General features: G+C 43.0%; 1 protein-coding gene across 1 annotated transcript in view; it reads right to left on the bottom strand.

The window, feature by feature from the left end:
• Window positions 1-17,298, bottom strand: part of LOC138982618 (peroxisomal carnitine O-octanoyltransferase-like) — a 26,640-nt gene extending 9,342 nt beyond the window's left edge. Inside the window, exons 1-7 of the mRNA XM_070355950.1 lie at window positions 17,217-17,298; window positions 13,974-14,112; window positions 12,318-12,442; window positions 11,212-11,390; window positions 10,638-10,765; window positions 9,666-9,871; window positions 2,158-2,271 (exon numbers count right to left, since the gene is read on the bottom strand). Of these exons, the coding sequence (XP_070212051.1) occupies window positions 2,158-2,271; window positions 9,666-9,871; window positions 10,638-10,765; window positions 11,212-11,390; window positions 12,318-12,442; window positions 13,974-14,106 (885 nt within the window). The 5' untranslated portion in view covers window positions 14,107-14,112; window positions 17,217-17,298. The remainder of the gene's footprint in view (window positions 1-2,157; window positions 2,272-9,665; window positions 9,872-10,637; window positions 10,766-11,211; window positions 11,391-12,317; window positions 12,443-13,973; window positions 14,113-17,216) is intronic.
• Window positions 17,299-19,383: the final 2,085 nt, after the last annotated feature.

Genomic DNA, 19,383 nt, shown 5'->3' with positions numbered 1-19,383 from the left:
CAATTAATACATTTTTGTAACAAATTATAGTGTGACCACTTAACTCATTGTCTCCCAGGTACGGATATATCCGTACCCACTCATAATTATGGCTCTATCTGACCAGGTACGGATATATCCGCTCAGACTGTTAGCTTCAGTCGCTTCCTGTAACGTTGATCTAACGCCTGCATTCCAGCGTGTTGATTGTACACAGTTACTAAACAGTTTCTACAATTCTGAGTGACCTGCTGCAGCACAGCTGATCTCGGCTAAAAAAAAACTTGGTCAACATAGGTGGGGTAGAAAGTGTTACTCCTTTCTTTATTTGGTGTTTAACGTCGTTTTCAACCATTCAAGGTTATATCGCGACGGGGAAAGGGGGGAGATGGGATAGAGCCACTTGTTAATTGTTTCTTGTTCACAAAAGCACTAATCAAAAAATTGCTCCAGGGGCTTGCAACGTAGTACAATATATGACCTTACTGGGAGAATGCAAGTTTCCAGTACAAAGGACTTAACATTTCTTACATACTGCTGGACTAAAATCTTTACAAACATTGACTATATTCTATACAAGAAACACTTAACAAGGGTAAAAGGAGAAACAGAACCGTTAGTCGCCTCTTACGACATGCTGGGTAGCATCGGGTAAATTCTTTCTCGTCCCAACCAATATGGGACTCCCCCTAACCCGCGGGGGGTGGTAGAAAGTGTTAAAGTTTGCACATTTCCAGTTAACACTCAACTTCGCTAAAAGTTTCATCGAAATATTTTAATGTTTACATTACACTATGAGCATCACACTGCAAAAAGCTGATTGACTCTGATTTAAGAAACACACAAGACATCTATATTTAAACAAAATGTTGCTGCACGTAGAAACCTCTCATTTGGTACATTAGCTTCAACAAAACAGCAGTAAAATGCTTGAAGGATATATTTCTTCTAACAAGGCAAACTGTTCCACTTGTTAGAAGACCTGCTTTAGATCAGTTGTAGTTGGCGTTACAAAATATCAATACAGTGGGACCCCCCTTTTAAGACCTCCACAAATCTGAGAACATCAGGTCTCAAAAAGGAGGAGGGGCGGGGATGTAGCTCAGTCGGTAGCGCGCTGGATTTGTATCCAGTTGGCCGCTGTCAGCGTGAGTTCGTCCCCACGTTCGGCGAGAGATTTATTTCTCAGAGTCAACTTTGTGTGCAGACTCTCCTCGGTGTCCGAACACCCCCGTGTGTACACGCAAGCAAAAGACCAAGTGCGCACGAAAAAGATCCTGTAATCCATGTCAGAGTTCGGTGGGTTATAGAAACACGAAAATACCCAGCATGCTTCCTCCGAAAACGGCGTATGGCTGCCTAAATGGCGGGGTAAAAAACGGTCATACACGTAAAATTCCACTCGTGCAAAAAAAACCACAAGTGTACGTGGGAGTTTCAGCCCACGAACGCAGAAGAAGAAGAAGAAGAAAAAAAGGAGGGAGTCTTAAAATAGAGGTAAATTTACAGAGGTTATGAACAGAAAATCTGAACAAGCAAGGTCTTAAAAAGGGGGGAGTCTTAAAAGGGGGGCTCCACTGTACATACAATAACAACAACAGCAACAACACAAGAGAGGAGATTCTGAACTATCCATTTTTACTGAAATTACTTCCTTCTTCTTCGTTCATGGGCTGAAACTCCCACGTTCACTCATGTTCTTGCACGAGTGGGTTTTTACGGGTATGACCGTTTTTCCCCGCAATTCAGGCAGCCATACGCTGCTTTTGGGGGAGCAAATTAGCTTTCAGTGCTGATTTTGTCTAGCAAAAGCACAAAAAGTTAACCGTTCAGCTAGGGCTTTGTAACAGAAGCTGTTTGAAAATAACTCTGTTGCAGGGTTTGTATGGGTTGTGAAGGAGTGACTACTCTTGCTTTTTGTGAGTCAAACTTTCCCACGTGACAATATAGGCCTGTCACTAGCGAGGGGTATGTCTGAAACACATAGACAAGGAGCATGTGTAGAAATTAAGCTTGCCTCACCAAAAGCAAGAGTAATAATTATTTCACAACCAATTTCAAAACCCGACAGAATCCTGCATTTCTGGAGTTCGTCTATTTGCGGAAAATCGTCCATTTTTATAAAAAAAATCTCATTTCTGACGAAAACAACAACACAAGATGACAAAATGTAATTACATTATCCATATCTGCCGGGCTTCCATCGTCAAGGCCGATGACAACCATGGACGATTCGATGCTCTGTAGACTGTGGAAATTTTCTGGATGAACGGCCAGTAGACGACTTCTGATCTGCTCAAAGAAATTCAATCAGAGCATTATATCACATACAATGAACAAAGCAGTCCTTTGTTAAATCTTAAAGAGAAATGATTCTGTGCATATTCAAATATTCATGAATATTATATAATGAATGCAAGTCATTATAAAAGAGTTATTAGTCTCTGTCACTGCCTTCCTTCCAACGTTCACACTGGCACGCAAGGTTATGTAAATCGCTTTATTTTTCCCTTTGAACATAACCCGTGGTGTCGTAAAACTGAAACACAATGATAAAACCAAGTAAGAAATAGCCGATATAAAATCCAGAAAAAGGTCCAATTCAAAATATGACACATGTCATGGGAGTTTCAAGTTCATCTCATAAAAACTGACACACAATAGTAAGAAGGACTGAGCATGAAATGGCTAAAAGAATAAGACAAGAAAGAGTCTAACTCAGAACATGGCACACATTATGCAAATTCCAAGTCTGTATCGTCAACAAATGCAACATCAAGCCCGAGTACAAATCGCTGATGTCAGTATAAGGGAACTATCCCTTCTATATGTCACGGTAATTTAAAGTCATGAGGATGATCTCCATTGCCTCTCTCAAAAGGTATCGCTATCTGTAATTTTCGTTGCTCATACTTGCACTAAAAACAGACCAAACGAACTATGCCTCTGAGTTATGTGTCAGATAGAGTCCAGCCAAAAAGACCTGGCACATATATCACGTGAAGCCCATACCATGAACGAGCTCGTAAAAATATTACGAAAATATCATGCAACTTAGTTCGCGTGTCCTGCAGGCGTTACAACCACAATTGAGAAAGCAGTAAAAATATTCTACAAGACTACATACTTCGTTGGCCTTAGAAATTATATGAGGAAAGTAGCAAAACATTCTACAAAGATCACATTACCTCGTTGGCCCTTTTGTTATCTGAGGAAAGCAGTGAGGATCAGTCTGTCTTCCTTGACGGCACCGGTTGAACTGAACTAGCAAAACGTGCTAAAAGCTAGCTTGCATTCGGAAGTGCGCGCATCAATACATATATCACAAGTAACCCCAAAAAAGATGTTTTCTGCATCCACATAAAATATGCGACAAAGTTAAGACATGATGAAGTCATCGACTTAAAAACACACTTCCAAGCCTTGCAAGTCTTCAAGTAAAATCAATGAAAGCTGACGAACTATATTTGTGTGCGGCGGACTACCAAAAGCGTCAGGTGAGTTTTTAGTGACGCGGCACAGGCGCCCGATTTACGAACTGCGGCAGCAACACTCCCACCCAAATCATCCATGATGATTTCAAAATCAAGATTAAAAGGTTATGAATCACTTCTGTGAAGCTTCACTGTTTACAGTCTTGTGCTGACACATGTTCAGCTTTAAACACATGTGCTGATTTTAAAATAAAATCACGATTAAAAGGTTAATAATCACTTCTATGAAGTTTCACTGTTCTCAGTCTTCTACTGATAACACATGTTCAGCTTAGAAAACACTAGTGCTGATTACACCCACACAGTGTGTTAATCTACTGTCAACTCGTTCCAAAACGAACGACAAGCTTGTGAACAAGTTTGTCAAGGTAGGTCCAGGTCACCTCAACAAAGGGAGCTAATCTACCGTCAACGTATCTCTAGCAAGAAGAACGACTAGCTTGTGAGCAGGTCTGTCCAAGTAAGTCCTTTTGTGCAGGGGTTGGCCATGGTTGTTGAGCTCAGATGTCGCCATGAGCAGTCGGACCTTTCTGACAAGCCCATCGTCACTTGGGAAAGTTTCTACAACCTTGGCAACTTTCCAGTCCGCCCTACAGATCCCATCATCTTGCAGTAGGACAATGTCACCAACACAGATATTCCGCTGCGCCTTTTGCCAGGTGTTCCTTGTCTGCAGAGTTTGCAGGTATTCTCTTCTCCATCTGGTCCAGAACAGGTCAGCCAGGAACTGCACTCGTCTCCATCTCTTTTTCAAGTAGAGATCTTCCTTCTCAAACCCTCCTGGTGGTGGGGGCGAGGGTTCTACTCTCTCCTTCGGGAGGTCTGCCATCCTTTGACCTCTGGCCTTTCCACGATGCTTGATGCAGGTCACACACTGGTTTATGAGTGACGAGGTCACTCTTCTGCATCCGATGATCCAATATCCGCTTGAGCGGATGTCGTTCATTGTCAGACTTCGACCTTGGTGAGCCGTTTTTTCGTGATGATGCACGGCGATGAGACGTGACAGATGGCTGTTCTTGGGGAGGATTAATGGGTGTTTCACGCCATACAATTCTGAAGTCTTTCTGAGCCTGCCTCCCACCCGTAGGAGGCTGTCATCATCGAGGAACGGGTCAAGGTCTCTCAGGGGGTTTGATTTTGACTTGAGTTCGCAAACTCCCCCAAACGCTTCCCTCTGGATGACTCGAATGAGATTTCGTTTTGCTATCTGGTTTGCTTCCAAGGCGGAAATCTGTTTGTTCTGTTTGCGCGCGCAGCACTTGACGATTGTGGCGACTGCTGCGACTGCCTTCTTGTAGCTAGAGAATCTGCCAGTTTTCTCTTCAAAGCTGGTGACACTGTGAGTTGTGAAAACTGTTGTTGATTTTACTTCAGCATCTTGCGGGGAGATCTCAATGTCAATGTCTTCTGCAGTTATCTCCCTTTTCCACAGAATCTCAGGACCAGTGAGCCAGTTTGAAGTTGAGATCTCATCTACTGAGAACCCACGAGAGGCATGGTCTGCTTGTCTGTTGTTTGGTAGCTTTGGTTCCCCATTTTTGGAAGGCAGAGGCATTTCGTAATACCCGTCTGCTCTCTGGTGAATGCCTTCTTCAAGTGTCTTTGGGAATTTCTTGTCTTCCTGGGACATTGACCTTAAGTCTGAGCCTTGATCTTTGAAGTCTTGCTCCATTGGCTTGATGAGGTCTGTGGCAGTGACCTCCTTGATTTGTGTTTTGTACACATAGGTCACAGATTTTTCAGGACGGCAGATTGAGGGAGGAACTTCTTGCGTGACGACTCTGTGTGAGTGCCCTATTGCATCAAATCTTTCTTTGTTTGCGGTGGTGCCTCCAACAATGCTCCATCCAAGTTCTGTCTCGACTGCGTACGGCTGATTTCCCTCTCCAACAACACAGTTCAGAGGTGCTAGAGCTCTGGGACAATTGTAGCCAATCAAGATTCCAACGGGGCAGTCTTGCCTTGGGGCCAGGCGATCTTTCAACCTGCTCAAATGAGGCCATTTGCTTGCTGTTTCCGGTGACGGAATGTGTTCATAATCCAGAGGTATGTGATCTCTAGAATACATGGCAGGGAGAGAGATTGTTTTTTCAGAGTTGAAGCCTCTCACTTTCAGGTTGGTGTATTTTTGACAGGATATTGTGACGCTACTGTCAGTCATTGTTGTGAGTCTCAGAGTGGCAGGTTCAGATGATGCCTGCAGATCTTCAGCCACTGAGTCGAGAACAAAGGTTGAGTCAGACATGGTATCCAGAAGTGCATATACTAAGAGTTCATGGTCTGGGTTCTGCTCGGTCGACAGGTACACCGGAACGGCCATTGACGTTAGACTGTTTTTTGTCTTAGACAGGACCTTCCTGCATGTGGCGTTCCCTTCTCCGTTGTTTTGTTCTTTCCTCACTGGCTGCTCAACTCCAAAATATTGTCTCTCCTCATGCAAGCTTGTGGGATGTTTCCTTTTACATTTCTTACAGTCACTTCGCTTCACACATTCTTTTGACATGTGTCCCTGTCTTAGGCAGGCAAAACATAAGCCTTCTTTTCTTACGTAGTCCTTTCTTTCTGCCATCTGTTTGTTCATGAAGTCTCTGCATTCGTTCAAAGAATGATTTTGTCTCTTGCAGAACAAACAGCTTGTAGATGGCTTAGGTTCATGTATTTCATTCTGACCTGTACTGAGAACTGTTCTTTGTGAAGTATATGAGTCTCCATGTTTTCTGATCTGCTGCTTCACAGGGGGCTGTACTGGTGAAGGCTCAGAGGACAGAATGGGATCATTCAATATCTCAGATTCTTCAGAGACAAAACTTGCGAATTCTTGAAAGTTGGGGTATCTTCCTTTGTCTCGTTTGCTTTTTGCAATTTTCCTGTTCCATGTGTGAACCATCCAGTCTGGCAGTTTGGCAGTGATTTTCTTGATCTCTCGCATGTCATCAAGAAACTTCATGTCTTCCACTTCTGCAGCCGCAGCTTGGCACTGCAGTAGAAAATCAGACAGATTGCGCAGGCCTGACTTGTCTTTGTTGTGCACCTTGGGCCAAGCATCCAACTTAGACCGAAAAGCCTCAGAAATGACATAGGAGTTGCCAAATCTTTGTTCTAGAATGTCTCTGGCTCGCTGATAGGCATCTTTACTCCGCAGCATAAAGAACCCACTGACAGCTTCCTTGGCGGGGCCTCCCAGATAGCGCTTGAGGAAGTGTATTCTTTCTTCAGGTGGAACCCTTTTGTTCTCAATCAAGGATGTAAAAGAGAATGACCAGTCTGGGTACTGCAGGGAGTCTCCTGTGAAGATCGGTGGTTCGGGAATGGGAAGGCGACTGGAAGTTATTGCCCTTGCCAGTGCTTCTACCAAATTTTCATCATGAGTTTCGGGAGTAAAGACTGAAGCATGTGCTCGCAGGTTTTGTTTCGTTGGGTTATTATCAGTTCTCCCAGGCATGGTACGGCTGCTTGTCGACTTGCAGCTTGATCTGCTTGACGTCGAGCTTGAGGTCTGTTCAAGTGCATACAGTCTCGCCTCTTCCATTTTCAGCTGAGTTTCTACCTTCTGAGCTTCATGTTTTCTCTTCAGATTAGCCATTTTTCTTTCGGCGTTTAATCTGCGCATCTTTTCTTCAAATTCCAATTGCTCCAGTTCTTCCTGCCCCTCGTTCTCAATATGCTGTGCCTCTAGCTTCACTCGTAGTGCAGCAGTTTCAGCCGCAGCGGCAACTCTTCTTGACGATGTAGTTGATGTAGTTGAAGCCTTAGATCTTCTGGAGGAATGTGAAGCGTGAGAACGAGTGGAACTGTGCGAATACATGTGTTTGGTGGCAGTGACAATCTTATTCATTGTCGTAACTGACGCATCTGTCATTTCAGCAAGTGCTGAATCAATGTCTTCTTCACTGGTGTCACTAAGTTCTTTTAGTCTTTCTGCAGTTTCTTTTAGGGAGGTGAGTAGAGACGTCACCTTCATGCGTCTGGCGATCACATCCTCACAATCTACTTCTTCCTTTTGAAGTTCATGGTCTGTCTCTGCCAGAAACGCCTGTAGGTTATCTCGATCAGATCTGAAGTTATCCGTGAGCAGTTTCATTTGATAAGCTTTGCCCTTCTCAGTCATTTTTGCTTCACGACTGGAACGTCTAAGTGCAAGACTCTCCTGTTGATATTGACTACTGTCTACACCAAAATATCGAAGTGTCTGCATCAGTCGAATTCAACGGTCGAGTTTCTGGAACAGTAGAGCTGATCAGGAACAATAAAGTTGACCAGGAACGGTAGAGTTGATCAGGAACAGTAGAGTTGACCAGGAACAGTAAAGTTGATCAGGAACAGTAGAGTTGACCAGGAACAATAAAGTTGATCAGGAACAGTAGAGTTGACCAGGAACAGTAGAGTTGACCAGGAACAGTAGAGTTGACCAGGAACAGTAGAGTTGACCAGGAACAATAAAGTTGACCAGGAACGGTAGAGTTGATCAGGAACAGTAGAGTTGATCAGGAACAGTAGAGTTGATCAGAAACAGTAGAGTTGATCAGGAACAGTAGAGCTGATCAGGAACAATAAAGTTGACCAGGAACGGTAGAGTTGACCGGTGCCAGGGTCGAAGCTCTGGGTCGATTGGGTGTCCTTCGTCTCAGGTCCGAGTTTTACTGTCACTGCCTTCCTTCCAACGTTCACACTGGCACGCAAGGTTATGTAAATCGCTTTATTTTTCCCTTTGAACATAACCCGTGGTGTCGTAAAACTGAAACACAATGATAAAACCAAGTAAGAAATAGCCGATATAAAATCCAGAAAAAGGTCCAATTCAAAATATGACACATGTCATGGGAGTTTCAAGTTCATCTCATAAAAACTGACACACAATAGTAAGAAGGACTGAGCATGAAATGGCTAAAAGAATAAGACAAGAAAGAGTCTAACTCAGAACATGGCACACATTATGCAAATTCCAAGTCTGTATCGTCAACAAATGCAACATCAAGCCCGAGTACAAATCGCTGATGTCAGTATAAGGGAACTATCCCTTCTATATGTCACGGTAATTTAAAGTCATGAGGATGATCTCCATTGCCTCTCTCAAAAGGTATCGCTATCTGTAATTTTCGTTGCTCATACTTGCACTAAAAACAGACCAAACGAACTATGCCTCTGAGTTATGTGTCAGATAGAGTCCAGCCAAAAAGACCTGGCACATATATCACGTGAAGCCCATACCATGAACGAGCTCGTAAAAATATTACGAAAATATCATGCAACTTAGTTCGCGTGTCCTGCAGGCGTTACAACCACAATTGAGAAAGCAGTAAAAATATTCTACAAGACTACATACTTCGTTGGCCTTAGAAATTATATGAGGAAAGTAGCAAAACATTCTACAAAGATCACATTACCTCGTTGGCCCTTTTGTTATCTGAGGAAAGCAGTGAGGATCAGTCTGTCTTCCTTGACGGCACCGGTTGAACTGAACTAGCAAAACGTGCTAAAAGCTAGCTTGCATTCGGAAGTGCGCGCATCAATACATATATCACAAGTAACCCCAAAAAAGATGTTTTCTGCATCCACATAAAATATGCGACAAAGTTAAGACATGATTAAGTCATCGACTTAAAAACACACTTCCAAGCCTTGCAAGTCTTCAAGTAAAATCAATGAAAGCTGACGAACTATATTTGTGTGCGGCGGACTACCAAAAGCGTCAGGTGAGTTTTTAGTGACGCGGCACAGGCGCCCGATTTACGAACTGCGGCAGCAACAGTCTCATCACTCTGTGGAGTTTAATTTTGTGGATGGATTCCAACTTCTAGGTTTCTTGGTTCTAAAAAAACACCTACCTCCCTAACATCCCCCCCCCCCCTCCCACTTTTCCTGAGTTGATAATGAGGTGTTTGTTAACATTGGTAGAAGCCAGCGTGTATGCATAAGAGTATATGTGTGCTTGCGTGTGTCATCGTGTACAAACGTGTGTATGTGCATATAGTGTCTGTGTGAGAGAGCGAGCAAATATGTGGGTGTGAGAATATGTGTGTGTGTGTGTGTGTGTGTGTGTGTGTGTGTGTGTGTGTGTGTGTGTGTGTGTGTGTGTGTGTGTGTGCATGTGCAAGAGAGCAAATGTGTGTGTGTGAGTGTTTGCAAACGCATGCATCCATGCATCTTATACTAAAACATGCCTGCACATGTAAAACATTCTTTTCCTACCCCAGCCCACTGAGTTCTCTCAAGTGATGTGTAAAAGCCAACACCAGGTGCAGGAGGGAGGGAGCTGGCTTTGTCATAAATCTTCTGCAACTGGGACTGGAGCTCTGGCGCCGTCAGAGTGTCCCCCGCCCCATCCACACACTGCAGGCTGAACAGATGGCCCTTACACATCGCCACAATGTGCGTAGGGGAAGGGCCTTCAGACTCTGAGAGAAAAAGTCAAATAATACATGTAATTGAGCGCTTCTGGGGTGATAACGCGAGACAACTCCTGTGATCTTGCCGCGAGGTGGCGCCAGTTACCAGCCGAAAGGAAGAAGGGGCATAACCTCACCAGAACCGACCATTGTCTGTTTACTGAATAAAATGCATGACTTACACACGAACTGTTACCAAACCGATATGCTATTTGGGACCAATGCAAGTTTTTTTCCCTTTCTCGTGTGATCTTGCCGCGAGGTGGCGCCAGTTACCAGCCGAAAGAAAGAGGGGGCATAACCTCACCAGAACCGCCCATCAAATGTTTATTTCTGATGAAAAGGCAAAAACAAATTACGGTCGGTAAGTCAGTTACTGTTTTTGTATTGAAGGTTCCTTATTTTATTTATACAGGTGCATGTGTCTCTTTATTGTTTGCAAACCATGCGATCTGTGTCCCCTGGACATTGGCGAAGAGTAAATTTCTTTTTCAGTTTTTTTTTTTTTTTTTTTTTTTTTGAAGGGGTAGGGGAGTAGGGGGGGGGGGGAGGGGGTGGTGAGGGCAGGAGGGGTGTGTGTGTGAGCGAGTGGCAAGAGACTGGAATAAAGAAGTAATTTTGTGTGTGTGCATGAAGGCTAAAAGTCAGCCTTTTAGTTTTACAAATACTTTTTTTTATTACAAATTGATCTGTGTTATGCATGAGCAATTACTTTCACAAAGCACAATTAAGATTCACAAAGTTACACTGCGGTGCATCAATTCCTAGAACCTACCTGTTCTGAAGTGATGCACCAGGTGGTCCATCTGTACGCCAGGTATTTTACAGGTGCTGAACAGTTTGAGGAACTGGTTCATGCAAAATGGTTTTCCTTTGGTGTCCTTGTGAGGTCGGATCTTTTCCCTGCACAATGATAGAGTGGTTCAGTGTAAGTATGCAGAAACTAAACTACAGAGTTCCAAGATGACCAGTACTGTGGGATTGCCTTTATTCTTAATCATTTACAACTGTTACCATCTTCTTGCACATTGCCTGCTGGAACCCCCATGAAACTACCCGAATTTCTGATTCCAGCACAGCCCTGTTCAAAAGTTGCCTTTAATCTTGCCGATCAATGAAGTCAAGCTTGCATGACTGAGGTAAAAAAAAAAAAAAATCCAAACAAAATTTGGCAGATCAAGACTTATTACCTACCTCTGTCTTTTTACAGCGCATAATATCAAATTGATTCTCATCATGCACCACAATGTCAGTGGGCACTGATGTAACCAGCTTTTCAGAACACCCCCCCACCCCGATTTCCATTTCAAAGCTTCCCCCAAGGGGTTTTCACACTATGAAATACATACTTGCGCACAAACTGCCAGAACTGTACCACGAAGTGCAGCATGAGGGCAGCACGGGGTATCATGGTTCCAGCCTGCGGTTTCCACACATCATAGATGTAGGGCGCAGGTCCCGCCATGTTCATCAGTGGGTTGGGAAGGCGCCCCTCCATGTACGCCACGTCCTCCCACCATCTCTCCAGCTGAGAAAATAATATACCGAGTTAATTTTCAGCTTAGAGATGAAATCGAAGAGTCATCACAAAGTTACTGACTAAGCCTTGAAGTCCTGTACAGGAATGAGAAAAATTAGGAGATAAAACTGTTGATATGTGTTAAATTTTCCTTGTATTAGCGTGAGGGAATTTTTAAAAATTTGTTTTAATTCTTTTCTTTTTATCTTTTGTAAGGCAACCAATTTCCCATCCATCAACGTACAGATTCATGCAACTTGGTGTCATATTAGGGTGAACTGCACATTTATAATTCATTTACTGTTCAGGCTTTTTGCAATGAAGCCAGCATCTCTTACTAATATTATATAACCTCATGATTACAAACCCTACACCTCCCATTCGCAATGGAAATGAAGTACACGTAGTTAACTGTGCACTACAAAGCCACAGAAGATATGCACAGTAGAATTATACATGTTTTTATTCACCTGTACAGGGATGAGAGTGTTGAATAAGGTGTAATCTTAGTGGGTTGGGAGAATCAAAATGCACATCAGTTTCTTAGTGTTCTTTAATGATACAAGTGTACTCTACTTTTCAAATGTATGTCTATCTATCTACTTGCCCTAGACACTTAGTCTAGAGCGCACTACAGTGTATTACCGTATCAATTACCGCCATTCAGGAAGCCATACGCCATTCAGGAAGCCATACGCCGATTTCGAGGAATGCATGCCAGGTGTTTTCGTGTTTTTATAACCCAACGAACTCTGGCATGGATGACAGGATCTTTTCTGTGTGTACTTGGTCTTGTGCTTGAGTGTACACACGGAGGGGGATTGGGCACTAGCACTAGCAGGTCTGAAAATAAGTTGACCTACAGCCGAGATTCAAACACTCAACCTTCTGCATGGGGGGTATTAAAAGGGGGGGTTCCACTGTATTATACTTTACCCAATTCTTCTTGGTTTTTGCAAAGGCCTGGAGTTTCTCGTGCAAGATCTTCCCTTCCCCAGAAGCAAACTGCTCACATAAAAAGTCAACCTGCCGAAGCTCGTCTTCTGTCACATGAGGCTTCACTGAAATTTAAAAAAAGTCAACTTATTGTGGAAAATGGAAGGGGGCATCAGATATATCCCAGGGGCGGACGAGGGGGGGAGGGGTTTCTGGGGTTTCTGGAAACACCCCCCCCCCCCTGCCAAAAAAAAATAAAAATTTTGGTGTTTTTTGGGGGTATTAATCAGTGACAAAATCTGCTGCCTGAAACTGGTAATGATCATCCTCAGAATGCACCAAATTGCACCATTTTGCATCATTTTTTTCAAAATTTTTCGGGGGGGCAAGCCCCCGGACCCCCCTAGCAAGCTAGGCGCTTTGCGCCGTCGGCTCGAAGCGCCTTCACACCCATATCTTCACAATATACTTTTGGAAACCCCCCCCATAAAATGAACTGATCCGCCCCTGTATCCTATCAGGCTCAAGCAGTAACCAAAGGTCATGCTTTAGATTTCTGAAGCTGTAAAATTATTAGAATGGCAATTTTAAGTTGCATCATGATCCGGTTATACTGATCAAACTTAGCTCATCGCTGCACAAAAATCTGCAACTTCAAATTCTCTCTGCACGCATGACTCCTTACTTTGAGAGAAAGAGAGAGAGAAAGAGAGAGAGACAGAGACAGAGACAGACAGAAAGATGGCATCACACACAGACACCTCAACACTCCACCTCCTACCCTCCATCTATACCACCCACCCACCTTCCTTCACCCTTTCACCTCCTTCACCCCACCCCCGGGTTTTTTTTCTCTCTCTCTTGCTCCCCTCAGACCTGTTTACCCCCATAAGTGTTTTGGAGTAATGCTCAGCCCCAAAAATAGTAATCCTGGCACAAAAATAGTAATCATCCAGCATTCGTCGCCAATTACAACGCACATGACAACTGTGTCTGCGAAACGCAATCATGCACATATATCCATCATTCACTAACAAAACACATCAGTCAGTTTTTGTAGTCATCATAATTTCAAAGAAGATCACATCAAAAGCACATGCATCACTGATTCTTTTTCGTTTGCTCGTAGTAGGCCTTTTTCAGTGTGTCAAGCGCTCCTCTACTGTACATGCGCTTGCCGAATGAGTGAGGGCGAGACTTCACCACTAGAAGGCTCTCCAGCGTCTCATCAGACAGACATGATCTATGGTCAGTCCTGTGCTTTTTCACCCCATTTTGCCATTGAAATAAACAATACCAAACATGTGAATTAATAAAAAAATAATTTTTTTAAATTTTTGTTTTAACATTTTTATCATTTATGAAAATTGTAGTCTTGACACGGATAGCGGAATGACGTATTATTTTGCAGAAAATCGTAATAAATTACGCCAAAATCGTCAGGGTAAACAGGTCTGTCCCCTTCTTCTCCTACAACATACCCCAGTGTCGCGCATGCAGAGAGACAGACACTGAGACAGGAAACAGACAGTATCAACATATCCCCCACCACGGCAAGGCTTCCACACCAAAGCTCTTCAACTCTTTTATCTAATGCAACTCACCACCCAACGCTTCCAAAAGCCTGGCTAGTAAAAGTTCTTCAGCTGTTCTCACCTGAATCCAGGTATTTACGGAGCGTCTCGCCCAGATCTGGTACTGGCAAGGGAGGCAACTCTTCCTGGTACTGAAATGTTTTCTCATCTTCTGAGGTCACCTGAGCGTCTATGGCGGATGCCATGGTGGACATGAAGTTCTGGAGAAATGACAGCATACAGAAAACTATGTGGTACTCTTTTCTGCATACATGTGTGCTTGGCATACATGTTTGAATTGCTGTTCAATTATTTTGAAAAGAAATGCAGAACCTTTTCCCACTATGTCTGAGAATACTGTATAGACAGAGCAAACTGCTAAACTTGATGCTTACATAATTACAAAACAGAAAATGAAAAAAAAAAAAATCTTGACAAGTGACTGAAGAGTCAATAAAATGAACTGCTGATTATTACTACACTGTAAAAGTAGAACTGAAAAACCACATGTATGTATACGCAAAAACAACAACAACCGAAACACAGAAACAAACCCGCAAACAACAAAAGAAAAGAAAACACTCATACACACACATAGAAAGACTGGTGTACCGCACAGCCCCTGGTGCTAATATATACCTTACCAGTGATCACACGCTAGGTGTTTTGCTAACTAGCACATAATACTGTATTATCTCAAAAGTCAGACAAAGTTCGTACTGTCTCCCACAAATACGGTTTGTCAGGTCAGGGTTACTAAGTCGATCATGAAGACTAATTAGGTCTGATAACAAAGTCATAACACCTCAATTGCTATGACTCCAAATTTAAATATGTCAGAATGTTATCAGAATTTGTATGTCTGACCGGGTGATATTTTGTCCCGTGTTTTCAATTTTGAATTGATCAAATACAGTGAAACCTTTGTTTAAAAACCCTTCTGAAGCAACAATTTGTATTTTTGACGCAGATTACGATATTTATATATATGTATGCCAAAATGGACCCAGGCACATACCATCTTTTACAATTTTCTTACGTTATCAAACACAATGTCTTGATGTAAGGTACCCAATTAAGAGAAAGAAATCTCCCTCTCGTCGAGACTAATACTAATAGACTTCCATGTATGTTTTTGATGTAATTATTTCACGTGCGCGCGGGACCTGTGATGTGAGCCTGATCGAGGGCCACGCTTTTCTGCCCTGGAGAATGATCGAAATTAATGCGTCAAAGTTGGAACATTTGCAGTTTTTGACTCCTTGCATGAAAGTCAATGAAAGTTGGTTGTTTCAAATGGATATATATATAGCTGCTTGAGGCATGCCTGAAAGCCCTTGGGGCTCCGTGCACCTGGATGTGACAAGTTTAGTATTTTAAGACCTTGTTTCCCAACATTTTCCCTTCAGACTGCATATTTACCTATTTTTTTGTATGACTCCCTCCTTTGCAAGATTTTTGTCCTGGTTTTTAGAGGTCGTAAAAAAGGTTTCACTGTATTAGAGGTTTCCAGTTGATGTTAACACTGTCTGTACTGATTTTACTGTGACTTGTAATACATTCGGCTTTTGTCAAAGCCTTCTGAAGGTAATTGTGTCTGTGTACAGCATGCAATTTAGTGACATCACACAAACTACATCTATAATTGCGTTGCCGACTTCAATTATTATAGAGCATGAGTCAGAGTCTATTGGTTTCAGTGCTGATAATCATATATTTATATATGCAATAAGGCTGTGGCTATATCCACGGGTCCGTGTCTCTAGACTCGATGCTATATCCACGTCACTGACGTCATCGTACTCAAGGGACGCTACTCTCGCCTTATATTTTCCTGCTTTCGGTTGGGCACTTCAGTTCACTGACTTCAGCTGCCAAATTTTAAAAGTCAAAATTCCCTTTTATTTGTAAATAACGAGTTAGACTCCATGAGTGGAATACAGGGTCCAAAGTTCGATCAGCAGCACTTTGAAGGGGAGGAGACCAAACCGCCTCCTGACTCTGCATCAGATTGCTTGCGCTGGCATCTGCTTACATAGACCCACATAAAGTCACCACCGAGTGGTAGACACAGACGACATTTGGTAGCACTGACTGCCAGCTTCACGGTAATGCGTACCCCTAGCGCGGCTCTGCTTGGGTGGGAATGTTCTGAGCATTAAAACACTATGTGTTACTCCATACCTCCCACCCTCCATGGAACTTCTTGACCCCAACAAATTGGGGGGGGGAGTTTGCCCAGTCGGTAGAGGCGCTGGCTTTAAAACCGGTTGTTACTATCAGCGTGGGTTCAACCCCCAAGTTCGGCGCGGGATGTGTGTCCCAGAGTCAACTTTGTGCAGACTCTCCTCGGTGTCCGAACACCCCCGTGTGCACGCATGCGCACGATAAAGATCCCAGGGTCACAGCGAAAGCCTCAGGCCTTGGAAACACGAATACATGCATGCAAAAATATGAAGCCCGGGTGTCCGTTCGGCCAACAGCCAATAAAGTAACCATTTCAGCACTGACCCAAGACGACCCAACCTGGTCCCTAGCCCATTTCAGGCTCTAGCAGCCGGCAGCCAGCTGTCTACATCCCCCCCCCCCCCCGCATTTTTATTTTTTATTTTCATACAAAGCCGGGTTTTCCTGTGTAACATGCCCCAAATGGCTTTGCCGTGAGGGCGTAAAACTTACATTTTCTTCTCAAAAGCATTATTAAAACATTTGTTTGCTTGTTTGTTTTTGTTGTTACATTTTTGTGTGTTTTTGCACTGAACTTGATGATACATAATAATAACACTTAATTAACAGCCTAGCTATTCTTCTGACAAAATTAAGATTTATAGCTGCAAAAGTGCAAGCTATTTTTGTTACTTTTTAGCCTGCATCTCATTCTTACAGATCTATAAAAAAAAAAAACCAGCTTCATACGAATCATAGTCATAGTCATAGCCAAAAGGAATAAATAATAACAGTAAAAAGAAACAACTATAATAATAAAATAATAAAAAAATGGCCATACTGCGGTTTGGATATTCAGTCTTACTGATGCCAACCGAAGTAACCAATGCTCTCTGCATGTGCATACTAGCTAACAGAACTTTACATTGTCTCCCTCAAATCAGCATCTCTAACACTAACAGTAAGTGAGTAACAACCCCATCAAGGTGTATGAATGCGAACTATCAAGTCTGTCACCGATTCGGATCAACACACAAAATGCATATTCACCTGCGACTTCTGCAGAATAAACCAACTAGGATGCACTATTCGCCTAAGACGTGTTTTAACATTGAAGTTGTACGATCAATCAAATGCAGAGGGTCCAAAGTCTACCAACCTCAAAGTGCAGAGAAATCGTCCATAAACAGAAGGGAGGTAAAGCTTTCCTTGACAGCCAAACAACAGAAGTTGTTTCCCCCTGATTCTCATTGTACTAGCCCAAACTAGAAGCCGGTAGGACATGGTATACTCGCTGAGCATACTCGTTTGGGACCGGGTTTGGGATAGACAGAGATATACGATATATTTTTTTTGTCTGATGTTTTATATAGCTCATTTGGTACCTGAATGTTCCGCTTTATTTCGAAAACTGAGCATTTTTGCTCTGTACTCCTCTCAAATTTGATTCCAGACAATCAGACCACTAAGACCTTGCGAGTGAAATATTTAATGCGGCTTTTCAGAATTTCAGAATATTTTCGTCACGTCGTCAATTGCTGACTTTTAGTGACTAGCGCTCTTTAAGAGAACAAAGACGGAGAAAAAATCAAAAGTAACTGAGGATAGAAAAGACTTAAGCATAAAGGAAGTAGTCAACGAAACAAAACGATCAAGGAGGAACTGAATATAACTGAGACCCTACTCTAACTTTGAAACAAAATAAGGAGTGGGGAGGAGTTAGAATGAGAGTTTGGAGAGCTCCCAGGGTCTGGGGGGATATCTACCAGGTTGTTGATGATTTTGTGGAGCATTGTGAGTTGGGTCTTGGTGCGCCTACTTTCTAGGGTTTCCCATCCGAGTGACTGCAACATGGAACTGACACTACTTTCATAACTATAATCGTGTGTCACATACCTTGCTGCCCTTAATTATTGGCTTGGTTAATTATTTATTCTTATTTTGTCGGGTGTGGTACAACTTGATTTTAATTTTAAAAAAACCCAACTTTACTGAGCTGCTGAGATTCTTTTCACGCTTACAATAATCAGGGACCTATAATACTCTAATCCAGAACACACACACACACACACACCACTTGACCTTATTGTTCCGTATGGCGCCGCTATATATGTACACTCACTGTTGGATTAAAGATATTTCTGTCACATTCATAAGGATATTACCTATTTATCCCAGCGAAGCTGGAGGTATCCCGTGAACGCTATACTGTAATCGACTTGAGAAATGTGCATACCGAATAATACATGATAAAGAAGGATTCTTTGTGCCCGGCTACGTGCTACAGTTGGAGATGGAAGTTCACCAAAAATTGGGACCATACTAACAAAAATACGGTGGGTGCAATAGTCGCCCCCATTTTTTCAGCAAACGCCACCCAAGGCTGCTTTGGACGGGTAGAAATTCCGTAGTTTCCAAGTCTATAGATAAAGCTCGCGTAAGAAGAATACGTCACGGTCGAAAGTCTTTGACGTCAATTAATGCATCATGACGTCATGCCTCCCTGTAGTCTTTCTCTCTCGCGCAGTGTGTGTGTTTGTGTTCATTTTGTGCACATGTGTTAGTGTTACTGTTTGTGTGTGTGTGTGTGTGTGTGTGTGTGTGTGTGTGTGTGTGTGTGTGTGTGTGTGTGTGTGTGTGTGTGTGTGTGTGTGTGTGTGTGTGTGTGTGTGCGCACGCGTGCATGAGTCTGTGCTCGTATGTGTGTGGTGTGTGTGTGTGTATTTGTGTGTGTGTGTGTGTGTGCGCACGCGTCTGTACTCGTGTGTGTGTAAGTGTATGTGTGGGCATAAGTGTATGAGTGTGCGTGTATGTGTGTTTGTTTGTAAAGGTGGGTATGTCCGTCTGTCCATATGTGTGTATGGGTGTGTGTTTTGTGTGTATGAAGTTTTTTGTGAGAGAGTGAGTGAGTGCGTGTGAGTGTGTGTGTGTATGTGTGTGTGTGTGTGACTTGGGGTGTGTGTGTGTGTGCGTGGGTGTGTGTGTGTGTTTGAGAGAGAGAGTGTGTGTGTTTGAGAGAGAGAGAGAGTGTGTGTGTGTGTGTGTGTGTGTGTGTGTGTGTGTGTGTGTGTGTGAATGTGTGTGTGCATGAGTTTGTGTGTATGTTTGTCAGTGTGTGTATGAGTGTGTATATGTGTTTGTTTGTAAAAGTGTGTGTGTCCGACTATCTATGTGCATATTTGTTTGTTTGTTTAACGCCCAGCCGACCACGAAGGCCCATATCAGGGCGGTGCTGCTTCGACATATAACGTGCGCCACACACAAGACAGAAGTCGCAGCACAGGCTTCATGTCTCACCCAGTCATATTATTCTGACACCGGACCAA

This window comes from Littorina saxatilis, linkage group LG12 (genome assembly GCF_037325665.1).
Source record: "Littorina saxatilis isolate snail1 linkage group LG12, US_GU_Lsax_2.0, whole genome shotgun sequence".
In the NCBI taxonomy this organism is placed as follows: domain Eukaryota; kingdom Metazoa; phylum Mollusca; class Gastropoda; order Littorinimorpha; family Littorinidae; genus Littorina; species Littorina saxatilis.
The sequence above is the reverse complement of the archived record's forward strand: the minus strand, read 5'-3'. Positions and strand labels throughout refer to the sequence as shown.